General features: G+C 36.3%; 1 protein-coding gene across 1 annotated transcript in view; it reads right to left on the bottom strand.

Moving 5' to 3' along the window:
- Positions 1–5,222: 5,222 nt before the first annotated feature.
- LOC107568645 (talin-2-like) overlaps positions 5,223–14,765 on the bottom strand; it is a 72,435-nt gene continuing 62,892 nt past the window's right edge. The window contains exons 41-46 of the mRNA XM_016254617.1: positions 13,466–13,590; positions 12,984–13,109; positions 12,815–12,877; positions 12,369–12,551; positions 6,433–6,558; positions 5,223–5,827 (exon numbers count right to left, since the gene is read on the bottom strand). Of these exons, the coding sequence (XP_016110103.1) occupies positions 5,693–5,827; positions 6,433–6,558; positions 12,369–12,551; positions 12,815–12,877; positions 12,984–13,109; positions 13,466–13,590 (758 nt within the window). The 3' untranslated portion in view covers positions 5,223–5,692. The remainder of the gene's footprint in view (positions 5,828–6,432; positions 6,559–12,368; positions 12,552–12,814; positions 12,878–12,983; positions 13,110–13,465; positions 13,591–14,765) is intronic.

The raw sequence follows: 14,765 nt of genomic DNA, 5'->3' as shown, positions 1-14,765 counted from the left end.
AAGACTGAAAATGACCCAGTGTCATACAGCATCTGATCTCCAGGGGCAGGTTATTCCAAAAACGGTGTGCCGCAACTTAACTTGCTTAGACTTAAGCAAGATTTAGGGACCTTTAACAGCAATTTTTGTGAAGACCTTAATGGCCGAGTCGTAGAGTGAAATTGAATCATATCTGAAATGTATTCAGGTGCTAGGCCATGCAAAGCTTTAAAAACATACAATAAAACCTTAAACTGGACAATAAAGTTGACTGTTAGCCACTGCAACGAGGCTAACATAGGGGAAACACTGACCTGCCTTAGTCCCAGTCAGAAGCCTACAGTAGCTGCTGCATTTTTTTAAAAGACGATTCAACAAAACAGCAGGAAGCCCCAGGTACAGAGTTAGAGTATTGACATGATAAAATCCTGCATAACCTGTTTCAAATCAGCAAGCGATAGGAATTGTTTTATTTTTTAAATATTTCTTAAATGAAAGTAACCAGCCTTAACCACCGATTTGACCTGCTTATCTGAGCAGATGATTACTGATGATTCATACACACTACATATACAGGAAAGGTCAAACAATACCATTTCTGTACTTAGTACTACGGGAAAAAACACCTTACTTATATTTATATCACTGCTTAGGCAATTGTCCTCATACTTTTTCTAGTCCACTTTTCCCAGTTTAACAGAGAGTTCAATTAGACACAGATGGAAAACAACAGAAACATGGATGGACCTACAGAAAAAAGTCTAGTCTGATAACTACTTTTTCAGTTCACCAGATTCAATCCATTTACCTGTTTGCATTTGTCCTCTGCACCTTTCTTGTCTATCTCGGACTGTTCTGCACGATCTATGGCATTCTCCTTGTCTAGCTTCAGCATCTGCATTTTCTTCTTGATGGCCTCCATGGTTGATTTCTAGGGTTTCTGCTAGCAGCCGAGGAGAAAGAGGAGAGCTTGTTCAGAGAGTGGAGGCAGAGACGGACAAAGCTGAGTGCACAGCAGAGAGGCGGCTGGAATCCTCTCCAGAGGAACTCTGGTCTTTTTTGGAAACTTCTCTAAAGTCTCTGGGAGAGTGACGTCCCCCTGCTCTGATTCGTCCTGCTGAATGGGCTCTGCATTTGACCCTGTGATTTTGTCCATGTTTGGGAGGCTCTGAATCCTCCATCTCCAGTTATACTGAGGTCAGGATTATTCAAGCACCCTAGGGAAAAAAACAACAACTGATGTACATTAACTACATTAAACACTATGTCTATATAGTTTCTTTAATCTCTACAATATGCTGTATGACTTATGACTTAAAGGTAATGTTCTCAAAAACACTTTCACTGCCTGCACAACGATTTCCTCTTCCCACCTATTTCAGTCATATAATTTGCCAACTGTGTTCAATGGTGCGTTATATTGACATTGTGATGGTTTTTGAATGCTAGTACTTTCTTTACAAACACATGGCATAAAATGCTCAATTTGTGTTTGCAGTTTTTGAAAGAACAAAAAATTGATTTAAGTGTCAAGGCAAATGAGAAATACTGCTTGGTCATGTTCCAAGGATTTTCAAGCTTGCAGTTATTAAACCGCTTGTAAAGAAGGCACAACTTCGTTTTGGTTAATTGTAGAACCATCTCAAAACTTTGATTTATGTCAAAAACACTAGAAGATTACATTAGCATTTGTGGGCAGGCATGTTCAGATTCTCAGATCAGTACCATTTTGTGTGTAAATGAGGAATTGTCAAACATAAAACAAGTTAAGTATATGGGGTACCACAAGGCTCAGTCTTAGGTCCTCATGTATTCATTGTTCATGCTCCCTTTACGTAATGTTATCATGAAACAAAGCTTTCATTGTTATGCTGATGACAGTTAGCTTTACATTTGTTAGTTTGTTTATTTGTGTAGCACATTTAAAAACTTATTAGGTTGGCCAAAGTGCTTTCCATTAAAAACACCATTTAGAAAAACAAGACGACAAAAAAACAAAAACAACATTTCACATAAAAACATTTAAAACTCAAGACAACCAAAATATTCAATAACAAGCTCGACCAAATTCTTGGGCAAGTAGATGCCCTTTTAAACAAGACTGAAAATGACCCAGTGTCATACAGCATCTGATCTCCAGGGGCAGGTTATTCCAAAAACGGTGTGCCGCAACTTAACTTGCTTAGACTTAAGCAAGATTTAGGGACCTTTAACAGCAATTTTTGTGAAGACCTTAATGGCCGAGTCGTAGAGTGAAATTGAATCATATCTGAAATGTATTCAGGTGCTAGGCCATGCAAAGCTTTAAAAACATACAATAAAACCTTAAACTGGACACTAAAGTTGACTGTTAGCCACTGCAACGAGGCTAACATAGGGGAAACACTGACCTGCCTTAGTCCCAGTCAGAAGCCTACAGTAGCTGCTGCATTTTGTAAAAGACGATTCAACAAAACAGCAGGAAGCCCCAGGTACAGAGTTAGAGTATTGACATGATAAAATCCTGCATAACCTGTTTCAAATCAGCAAGCGATAGGAATTGTTTTATTTTTTAAATATTTCTTAAATGAAAGTAACCAGCCTTAACCACCGATTTGACCTGCTTATCCATTTTAAACTCCGAGTCAAAGACCACTCCCAGGTTTCTTACTTGCTTCTGCACATTTGAGGCAACAGGACCCAGTTTAACATGTGCACAGATGGCCTAATAGAACCAATTATTAGGCATTCTGTTTTGCCTCATTTAATTTTAAGTTCTTTAATTGTAAATTCTGTGCCATCTAATAATTTAATCTCATACAGGCAGTTCATCAGATCATTTAATCCATCATCTGTTTTCAATGGAAGGTACAATTGTGCACCGTCTACACAATGATATCCAATATTATATTTCTGACAGATAGAACCAAACAGAAACATGTATATAGAAAATAGAATGGGCCCCAAAATTGATCCCTGGGGAACCCCACAAAAACAAACTGCAGAATCACAGAAATGATTTCACAATTGAATTACAGAACTTCTGTCCTTTAAATAAGAACAGAACCATTTAAGAACATTTCCCTGAATGCCTGCCCATTGTCTTAATCGCGTTAAAAGAATATAGTGATCAATTGTGTCAAATCAAATACTGCTGTAAGATCAAGGAGAATCAAAATGGCACCCTTTCCTGAGTCGGCTGCAAGCATCAAGTCATTCTTTACTTTTAAAAGGGCAGTTTCAGTACTGTATTTTGACCTAATACCAGACTCAAATTGATAAAAAAATAAATTTTTATACAAAAAAAAAAAAAAGAAGATCAGCTGATGATAAACAGCCTTCTCTAATATTTTTGCTAAAAAAGAAAACAAAAAAATCAGATGATAAATATTTAAATGTGTAGGTTTTTTGAAAAGAGGGTGTATTACCGCATGCTTTAGGCAGGATGGAACTATAGCGTTGGCTGGACTACTATTTATAATTATAATACATACAATCGTTGGGCCAACAACATCTAGAAGATGAGATGGAATGACATCGAAGGCACAGTTTGTAAGTTTTAAATCGTGAACTATATCTACTTAATTTGAAAGTGAGAGGATATTACATGCAGTATCAAGATAAAATTAAGCCTTTTTTTCAGATTTGTGCCAAAAAAAGAGGAATAATTGACGCAAAAACTTTTAAACATAAGCTGTAAGCATGTTATTTATGATGATTGCTGTTACCTTCTCTACAGTGTCACACTTGGCAGCAAATTTTTTAAAACCACTTTTCCAGTTTTGTAGAAAGCATTCTTCTACTACTGGAATATTTCTGTTACCATTTCTTTGTCCCCGATAGAGAAAGCTAGTTCATGGGTTATCCCCGGAAGACTGGATTTTTGTAATGTACAGTGCAGGCTGGATGTCCCACCGTCTCCATAAACAAGCTGCATGTGGTTCAAATGCAGCAGTTCTTATAGAAATTCTGATCATATATCATATCATTTCAATTTTAGAATAGCACCACAGGAGGACGTAGAGACATTCATATATTGCTCCTAAACTTTGGAATAGCTTTCCTGGTAATGTTTTGAACTCAGATACACTCTCAGTTTAAGTCTAGATTAAATACGAATCTCTGTAGATAAGCAAATAATTATTCACCTTGATATTTGAATGCACACGAAGTACGGATATTTTAAGTATGACAAAATGTTCATAAATTATGTTATTCGTGTTACCGGCCTATGCAAGTAAACCCTCCAACACCAGCATCTTTGTAAAAAAAGAAAAAAAAACACACAAATGCAATGGGAGATATTTGCAAAACAGTGAATTTATGAGTTTTTAGTTAAACACATCGACTAAGTGAGTTTGCTTATTTTAGGTGAGAAACTGATAACAGATAAATACACAATTATAAAATATAAAAGCAGGCAAGATTCAGAATATACTGAATGCAACAGGAAAGGCAGTAACGGTGAAAACTTAAATGGTTTATATATTTGATCTATTAATAACAGTCTTTATAATTTCTTAAAAACAGTTCTTTATAATAACTCTGATTATTATTTGATAAACAACCATGGTAATTAACCAATTCTTGTTACAAATCTTTTTTAATCTAATATTGTCTTGTCTACATCTGTGAGGGCATTACATCAGTAAATTACAACATTAAATTGTTGTACAACAGGAAGAAAAAAAAAACACACATTATAAAAGCAAAAATGGAAATATGGCTTTTAAGCTTTATAAAAGATATAATTTTGATAGAAATACCAGTAGACCAAGTTATCACAAAAGCAAACATTTATGCTGCAAAAACATTAACAGGAGGATACTATTTGTAACATTTCAAAGCTTTATTATTCTTTTATTTAGAAAATGATATGTTTTCTCTATGAATTGTTTAAACGCAAAGTTAATCATTGCACCACTGGTCCAAATTGCCATACAAAAAAATAAAAATAAAAAGGAAAAAAATTGAAAGTTCAAATGTTTTCTTGAAAAGCTTACAAACACTGTTTGGCCCCTGCCATGATCACGAGCTTTCAAAACACACTGCTCAACTAATTCATCTAGAAATGAAAAAAAAAAAATGTATAGATCTATTAGAAGAAATTAAAAAGGATTTGTATATGCTGCATATTATCCAAATACAACAAAACAATAAAGCGCTTTATAAAAGATATAATTTTGATAGAAATACCAGTAGACCAAGTTATCACAAAAGCAAACATTTATGCTGCAAAAACATTAACAGGAGGATACTATTTGTAACATTTCAAAGCTTTATTATTCTTTTATTTAGAAAATGATATGTTTTCTCTATGAATTGTTTAAACGCAAAGTTAATCATTGCACCACTGGTCCAAATTGCCATACAAAAAAATAAAAATAAAAAGGAAAAAAATTGAAAGTTCAAATGTTTTCTTGAAAAGCTTACAAACACTGTTTGGCCCCTGCCATGATCACGAGCTTTCAAAACACACTGCTCAACTAATTCATCTAGAAATGAAAAGAAAATGTATAGATCTATTAGAAGAAATTAAAAAGGATTTGTATATGCTGCATATTATCCAAATACAACAAAACAAAGTTGTCATGGCAATTCTCAAAAAAGTGACAGAAATAAACAAAACACTTTTAAAATAGACATCCTGATACATAGTTCACTTTTTACTCATTGCATATCATTAATTACTTTTCTCAAACTCTGAATGTCATTGATTAGTCTATGATGCGGCTCACTGATCCTGTCCATCCTCTCTGAGCTCTGACGGCAGGAACTTGTACTGTTGCTGTCGGATCATGGCCAGCTTCTTCCTGGCCTCCTCCAGCTCTCTCTCCTTCCTGAGCATCTCCTCCTGAGCAGCGATGATCTGAGGGCACACACACACACAGATGAAAATCCACAATGCATGCAAGATCTAGATGCAAAAACTCTACAGTTTATAAAGACAAAAGACAGGTGCAACGAACTGCATCAAAATGCACAGGAAATGCAATCATTTAACAATACAGCTATTTGTGCCTCAGACATGCAAACAAGCCTTTTGCTGGCTTTCCTATTTACATTTCTATTAATGATGGTGTTCCACATAAAGTACATATAAGTGATATTTCATTTGTTGAGCTTCAATGTTAAATACTTAATTCCATACAAAGAATGCAAAGGATGTTTGATAAACCCATAAAAATATTTTTCTATATTTACCCACAAAACAGTGAAGTTACAATGTCGAATTTAATAAATGCGTTACAAATTAATTGGTTGTTTATAGTAATTAACAAATGAACATTAAAACAACATTGCATGTGTCAATGAACTTTGACAGGAAACATGAAAGTGAAGGTAACGAACTGCATGCTTTAATTCACTATATGAAAAATGTCAGTTGTTGTGCTGGAAATGCTCTAACAAAACACACAGTTCATATACATCTAAATGTGCTAGTGTTTGACTTGTAACTGATATTCTCTTTACCTGAGCGATACCGCCCACCATCTTGCTCTTCACCATCACAGCCTGATCATCTTGAGCCTCAAACGCAGCCTTCTGAGCCGCCTTCACCAGGTTATCTGATGCCCTCTTGACGGCATTACCTGCGGCCTAAAGAAAGAAAAGACATGTCAAGAGTACTTTACACAGCATTCAACAAAACCCAATGAAACACACATTCTGCTCACAAGTACAAATTCTCTGCTTTAAGAAGGCCGAGACACTGAATCTCATCAAACTTACTTTGAAATACCTAAAGATGACTGTCACTGTTCAAATATGAGATACTGCAGTAATGCCAAGGTAACGGGGCTGATTCCTAGTATTAAAGCATTCTTTAATTGCTCTTGTCTTGGTGTTCATCATGGTGCATTTACATGTGCACTGTATTCTCACATGGCAGCCCCCTTGGAAATTTAGATTTGTGGCTAGAAGTACAACTACAGGTACAATTACTTTAATTTAGGGCTACAAATACAACTACTTTAATATGTGACTACAAGTACATTATAAATACAACTATTTTATTTTTTTGTCTGCAAGTACACTACAAATACAACTACTTTAATTTGTGGTTATGACTACTTAAATTTGTGGCTACAAGTACATTACAAATACAACGACTTTAATTTGTGGCTAAGACTATTTTAATTTGTGGCTACAAGTACATTACAAATACAACGACTTTAATTTGTGGCTAAGACTATTTTAATTTGTGGCTACAAGTACATTACAAATACAACAACTTTAATTTGTGGCTACAATTACACTACAAATACAATGACTTTAATTTGTGGCCATGACTACTTAATTTTGTGGCTACAAGTACTTACAACTACATTAACTTTAATTTGTAGCTAGAAGTACAACTACAAGCACACACACTTTAATTTGTGGCTAGAATTACATCTACAGGTACAACTATAATTTGAGGCTACAAGTACTCTACAAAAACAAATACTAATTAGCAGCTAGAAGTACAACTACAACTACTTTATTTTGTGGCTACAAGTACAATTACAAGTCAATGTAAATCTGTGGAAACTTTGGACCATCCACATTATCAAAAGCTGAATCATGACAGCTATGTAAGAACCCAGTGAAGTAAATTTTAACAAGCAGAGGTTTGAAGTCGAGATGTTTGTAGGAAGGTTCTGCATGTGTCTGGATTCTAGGGATGGCTTTATAAGGAAATGCAGCTGTGGAGAGAGCAGCCTGAACCAAACACATCTCCGGCGATCCTTTGGCAAACGTTCCAGGAATATATTTTAATTTTTTATGCCTTTTGAGGTATTGTACACGGCTGAAGGTGTGATTTAGGGTTGAGTGTGTTCAGCTGTCAAGAGACCGATTTATTTCTGTAAGAGGAAGGACTGGCCTGCAATTTATACACAAACTAGCATAGCCAAGATATTCTGCACTGCTGCCACAGAAGACATTTTACATTACTGTGCACCGCTCTATTGAAACAATTTGGATTCACCAAATACTGCTGGTGCTACATCTAATTTTGTGCAGATAAGAAGACTTTTCTCATGGACAGACTGATAACAGCAGAAGTAGGATGGTGCCGAAGGGGAAGTATATCACAGGTAAAAACAGACCTGCTATATCTGGAAAAACTGACCAACTATGACAATTTATTTTATTGAGAAAGCCAGACAGACACAGAGCAGGTGCAGTTCTGTGAATAAAACTGTAATGGATGAGTGACACAAGTTTGATCTTCTGAGAGTGCCACTAACTCATATATCAAAAGATCAGTCAAAATACTGTCATCTGTTACTCTGACTGTAAAACAAAATGTGATTGGTTTGAAGTCAGCACCAAGTTATGACTGGTCAGAGTAATGTAGGCGGTAGCAAAGGAATGATTGGGTACATACTAATGATTTTAAAATAACTATGACACAATCTGCATTGGTTAATGACAGCATCCTATATTTGACAAATTTCTTGATCTGTTCATCACTAGTTATAATCTATAATTATCAATTTGCATTCATATTTAAAGGAGTGTGTTCAACAGTAAATTAGTGTTTCTAACAGAACGAGACAAATTATCCAGCTGTTACAATAACTTGCTTTTCATAACTTTGTTATTAATGTCCCAAAGCTTAATAAACAAACGTACATTGACTTTTTTTAGAACAGTAAATCGATATAATAAATCTAATTCCTGAGACTGAGGACCATTTATATAAAATGCAGAAGCCTCCCAGCAGCTCTCCACAGCGCCTCATCAGCACTGCTGTTATCACAAGCACTCATCAGTGCACATTACACATCAGACAGCTGGAGTGTGTAAGACAAGATGATGGAACTGCATCTATTCCTGCTCCAGCATTACATTTATCTCACTGCTGCAAGGCTAAAACACAGCTAAACTAAACATGGAGCTTTACCAGAGATTCCTCAGTCTAGGACAGAGCACAGGAGACTGCAAAATCGATACCATAGATATATACATATACTGTATGTCTGAATGTCACTGCATGACAAAACAGCATGCAGCATCAGCTAACTAATCACGTTACTGATTTGCTCAGAACCAGCTTTTTATACGTTTCATATGTGTTCAAATTCAAAATGGTGTCTATCGTGATTGGAAGATATAATGGTGATCTCAGGGTTATTAGGTTTTAAATTTAAACCTCAGCCTTCACCCTGTGCAGGGCGACAGCTGTCTGACTGGAGGCAGGAGGGGTGCAGTGGGTTTCACTGTGTCACTGAATATTTAAAGGCTTTATTGAGAGGTGGACACACAACAACTAACTCCTCATTGTTTATTTGTGTCAGACCACTGCAGGAGGAAATGATGGGGTTTTAAAGTGGAAATGAAGCAGTCAGTCAAGATTTCCACTTTGATTAATAAATATATAACAAACATGATTAATCTAACCATTTTAAAGAAAAAAGGTTGTTTTATTATAGCTTTTAGAGCAAGGGCGCCGCCATCTTGCATTACCACCACGTGTGACGTTGGCTACAGTGAAGTAATAGAAGCATTTCTTTATTTTGAACACACGAATGTTTTGAAATGGAGGAAGATTACATTGAAAGCACTGTTAAGTCCATAATAAGTGCAATTGCCTATGCATTTGAGCCGATACGGCGATGGGACCGAGCAGTATTAGGGGTTGAAGAAACCGCATCGGTAAAGTGCGGATCGGAAACAATACTCGTTTACGTGGATACTCCTCAAGACTGTAATTCTGACGTGCTTTGTGTGCATTTGCTGATGAAGGCGCGACATAAAGCTCAATTTGGTAGCCTACTCGCATGCTGTCCGAGCCGAGCTGTGGCTTTGTGTGTGTGTGCAGCGCCGCCAGCGTGAAGCCACGAACAGAAATGATCTATCACAACGCCTGAGTACCGCATTTAAATCGCTTTCAGAAAAAGTCTATCACAGCGTGTAAGTACCGCATTGAAATCTATTCCGTGCTGTCTCACACTTGAATAGCTTTAAATACTTTCATATTTAAACTAATAAGGCTTAAAACACGTGAGAATGATAAACTTTATTGAGGAAGCAGCACTGGTCCGATTGTTCAGATAACGTTAGGTGATTAGTTAAACACTACGTCCTGTTAACAGCAGGAAAGCTAATTGTATTCGCAGGTGAACATAAAATATGATACATACAACTGGTGAACCAGTCAATGTAATGCATATGTCTTAATGGTCTGACAAAATAAAATGCGACATGAATGATGAAGCGTCGTCTGGTTACATCACTTTGCGCCTGGCATTATGAAAACAATGTTTGGGATACCACGATCAAAACTTAGCAAATAGACAGTTTGATGTTGAATATTCATCCAAATTATGGTGAAAACCAAATTATTTGTGTGTTAAAATAACATTCGTGTGTTCAAAATGTTAAGAAATGCTTCTATTACTTCACTGGCCATCGGAGCGAACCAACCCCGTGAAGTCACACACAGTGGTAATGCAAGATGGTGGTGCCCTTGCTCCAAAAGCTATAACAAAACATCCTTTTTTCTTTAAAATGGTTACATTAATCATGTTTGTTATATATTTTTTTATCAAAGTGGAAATCACTTTACTAAATAATGTTAACTTAACTGACTGCTTCACTTCCACTTTAAAAACACTCATGTCAGGATGCAGGTCAATTTGACCCATTTGGAGCTGTCTGAAATACTGGGTAACCTATGATACTCTCCTTAAATAAATAATTATACATATAATTTAGTGGCTTTTTTTACATAGAAAATTACAAAATTTCTATTATTATTGCAATGTTGGGGGGTCAAACATTTATGCATTTGATAGATATTTTTATCTGAGAAAAAAAACTTCCCTACAATAAAGGTATATATATGTGTGTGTGTGTGTGTGTGCTGGTTGAAAAAAAAAAAAAAAAAAACAATAAAAAAAAAAAACAATACTGTTTACATTATTCACAGTTACTGTGAAAACCAAATACAGTTTTAAAATATGTTTTCATGTTTTTTTTTTAATGTGAGAAGTAGGGCTGGGCGGTATTTCGAGTTTGTACGATATATCGATATTTTCTTTATAAGTGATTCGATATGAGGCAATACCATTTATATCGATATACAGTTTGATACAAGCGCATCTGAAAATATAGCGGAGGACACAGACTGAGCTGCTGCGGAGAAAGTGCATAATCCAATTAGTTCTAAACATGTGACAAGCTTCAAAACTGGTAAGACATAGTTTATAGTTTGGTTTGGCATATTAGTTTAAGCGGCTCGGCCCGTCATATGCTCTGACAGAAAGGCTGCGTGTGCTGCTGACAGAGACACTAGGCTACTCGCGCTGTTTAATGTGTTGAGATGTTCTGTCTTCCTGAATGCAGAACTTACATTTCACAGGCATATTCTCCGTCTGTAAATGTTAGAAAGCCATGGAAATATTTCCATTTTTCTGTCAGAAGTGCATGAGCCTTCTGCTTTGCGATTCTCCGCTAAACTTCACAGACTTCAGTGAACGAGCGCCGCCGCACGCATGCTCGCCAAACAGACAGAGCTCAATTAAATAGGAGCGCAATAATTCTGACTAAAATATACATTTCGCCAGGGGCGTAAATTTCGTCAAACAGTTGGGGGGGTTAATAAACATAACATTTCTGAGGGGAGACTCAAAATGTTTCTAAACTTAAAACGCATTTTTGCCCCGTTTGTGTTGTTTTACTACTTACACAATTATTTAAAGTATAAAACATTGTTATTTACAATACACAGCGTGGTTTTTAATCATTATATTAGGGGGGACAACCCTCAGATGGGGGGGTCCTGTACCCCCCCCCCCCGGGATTTCCGCCAATGCATTTCGCTGAAATATTTGTAGTTGGACAATAACCGAGACATGTAGAATTTTAAACCTACAAGTAAGTCTATTTTTATGATAGCACTGACTGTAAAGTGACTGTAATGGGGAAATCAAAATAGCCTAAAACAACTTTTAACCCTTTTATGCACATAATATAAAGGCTTACATGGTTACATTCACTTTATTTGTTTTCATAGCTTTTAATATGTATTGTTTTGTTGGACAACATTGGGCGGTAAGTGAAATATATATATATTAAATAGATTTTTTAAATACAAATACAAAAACGAAAATACCGAGATATATACACCGTATATCGCAAATCAGCCAAAAAATACCAAGATATAAATTTTTGCCCATACCGCCCAGCCCTTGTGAGAAGTCAGTATTAGTATTAAAGGATTACTATTATTATTGGATTATTTTTTCATGGACTAGTTTTTTTGTGAATTGTATTGAATCCAATTAGGATCAATCTGACTTCCACTATTACTACTATACACATTTTTAATAACCTAATACAAGAGTCTTTCAAAACATGTAACTCAAAAATGACCATGTAAGTATCACACACACGCACACACACACACACACACTGACCTGCAGTCTCTTCATGGTCTGGGAGTCCTGGTCAGCCTTGACCTTACAGGCCACCAGCAGCTGAGCGGTGGATGCTGCCACCTGTTTGGCTGAAGAAATGAGTTTCTCCTCACTGGCGTGACCCTGAACAGCAGAGTTAGCCGCTTCGCACAGGTTGTTAGTAGCTGCAGCCACCATACGCGCCTAGAGCCAATGAATTCATGGACAAAATATGTTAAACATCCACCTCATCAAAAACCACTATATCGAAATATATTTTAGAAGAAACTGAGAAAGTTAAAGTGCTAGCTCACATTCTGTCATCATCTACTCTCAAAATACCTTCATTTGCGTTTATAATGATATGAGAGCATGATATGACTAAATAATGACAGAATTTTTATTTTTGAGTGAACTACCCTTTAAGCTCAAAAGCTCTTCTAGCTCTACTTGTAACAGTGACCTACAGCAGAAATGAGACCCTGTGACCACTGTCCATCATCCACTGCGTTTGCTGGGATCGCCCCGACCTGACAGAGAGAGAGAAATGCATTACTGTCTGAACAAAGTACAGCATTTCCGGGCATTCTGGATGAAGTTTCCTTCAACAGCATGTTCATCGAGGCACGTTCATACCTTCCCTTGAGCCACCAGCTCTCTCTGAGCGGCAGATGCAGCTTTGACCAGAGCGCTTGTGGCTGCAGCGATGGATTTGGCTGCTTCCAGAATCTGCTCCTCGAAGTTTAGACTCTCATCAGCTTCCTGTTGATCAGAACAGAGCAAAATTCATTTCCATCACTGTCTGAACATTGGGACTGATCTTAAAGGTTTTTCAAATGTGTATGAACATCATCACAATGGTTTTTCATTCCAGTATAGATGAAGATGATGATGATGATGAGGTCATTCATGCTGCATTCATAATTCATATCATTTGTGTTACCTTAAATCCAAATCCAAACTGGGCAATGCAAACGGGAATAGTTACACAAATGTGACACAATAATCAGGAACATCCGCTTCAGAATATATGAGCACTGAGTGGGATTTTCCAAGCTGAATGTAAAATGTCAAGCAGTTAAGCTGCTCCTGAGGGATGTGGGTAAACGTTTCCTCACCTTGGGTTTGGCTCGGGGTTTGAGCTGCTCTAGTTTCTTGGCGGCAGCTTCAATGGCAGCTGCGGCTCCCAGCAGCTCATTTTCGGCGATGACAGTCGGGTCCTCAGGATCGACCCACTCGGTACCTAAAGAAAGCATTGTAACCAATCAAACTCATGTGTGGGATTGTGCTGTGTACCTGTAATAAAACAACTAATGCTATATCTTAGCCTTCCTCCATTCTTCTTCTCTGATTTAAACACTTTCTACAGTTTTGGATTTGGATTTTCGATCATCTGTGGTTCTTTTTATAAATCCTGAGGTTCTAAATGGTGTGCGAATAATTTTACAACAGATTCTACAATATTTTGTAAATGTTTTTCTTCCCTTCTTGAAATAAAAAATAGGGTTGGTTTAATTATTGTAGTATCAGAATGCAAAATACCCTCTTTGCTTATTAACAACAACAACAAAAAACTTATTCAGAATTATTAGTATTAGAAAGGATATACACTACAGTTCAAAAGTTTGGGGTCAGTAAGATTATTTTAGTGTTTTTGAAAGAAGTCTCTTATGCTCACAAGGCTGCCTTTATTTGACCAAAAACAGTAATTTTGTGAAATGGCATTACAATTTAAAATAGCTGGCTTTTATTATACTATGTTTTAAACTGTAATTTATTTCTGTGATCAAAGCTGAATTTTCAGCATCATTACTCCAGTCTTCAGTGTCACATGATCCTTCAGAAATCATTCTAATACACTGATATATTTATGTGGAAACTATGATACATTTTTTTGGACTCTTTGATTAATAGAATGTTGAAAAGGAAAGCATTTATTTGAAACAGAAATCTTCTGTAACATTTTACAGTCACTTTTGATCAATTTCATGCATCCTTGCTGAATAAAAGAGAGAGAGAGAGAGAGAGAGAGAGAGAGAAAAAAAAAAATCACACTGACCCCAAACTTTTGAACGGAAGTATAAATTCATAAAGGAACATATTTTCCTTTATGTGCAATAAAACTGAAGGACAAAGGCAACAGCAGAAAGTGTATCTCATTATATTAAATATATTTTTGTACTCAAACACTAGATAGGTAGAAAGACCTTCATTTTATATTACTTCTCTTCTTCTTTTTTTGTTTTTTTTTACAAAAATTGGTACCTATAGTACGAATCATCTATTTTCTTTAAGACCTCTCTCTCTCTCTCTCTCTCACACACACACACACACACACACACACACACACACACACACACACACACACACACACACACACACACACACACACACACACACACACACACACACACACAC

The sequence above is a fragment of the Sinocyclocheilus grahami genome, unplaced genomic scaffold, assembly GCF_001515645.1.
Source record: "Sinocyclocheilus grahami isolate Dianchi unplaced genomic scaffold, SAMN03320097.WGS_v1.1 scaffold1268.1, whole genome shotgun sequence".
NCBI lineage: Eukaryota > Metazoa > Chordata > Actinopteri > Cypriniformes > Cyprinidae > Sinocyclocheilus > Sinocyclocheilus grahami.
This window is presented reverse-complemented; position numbering and strand designations above follow the sequence as displayed.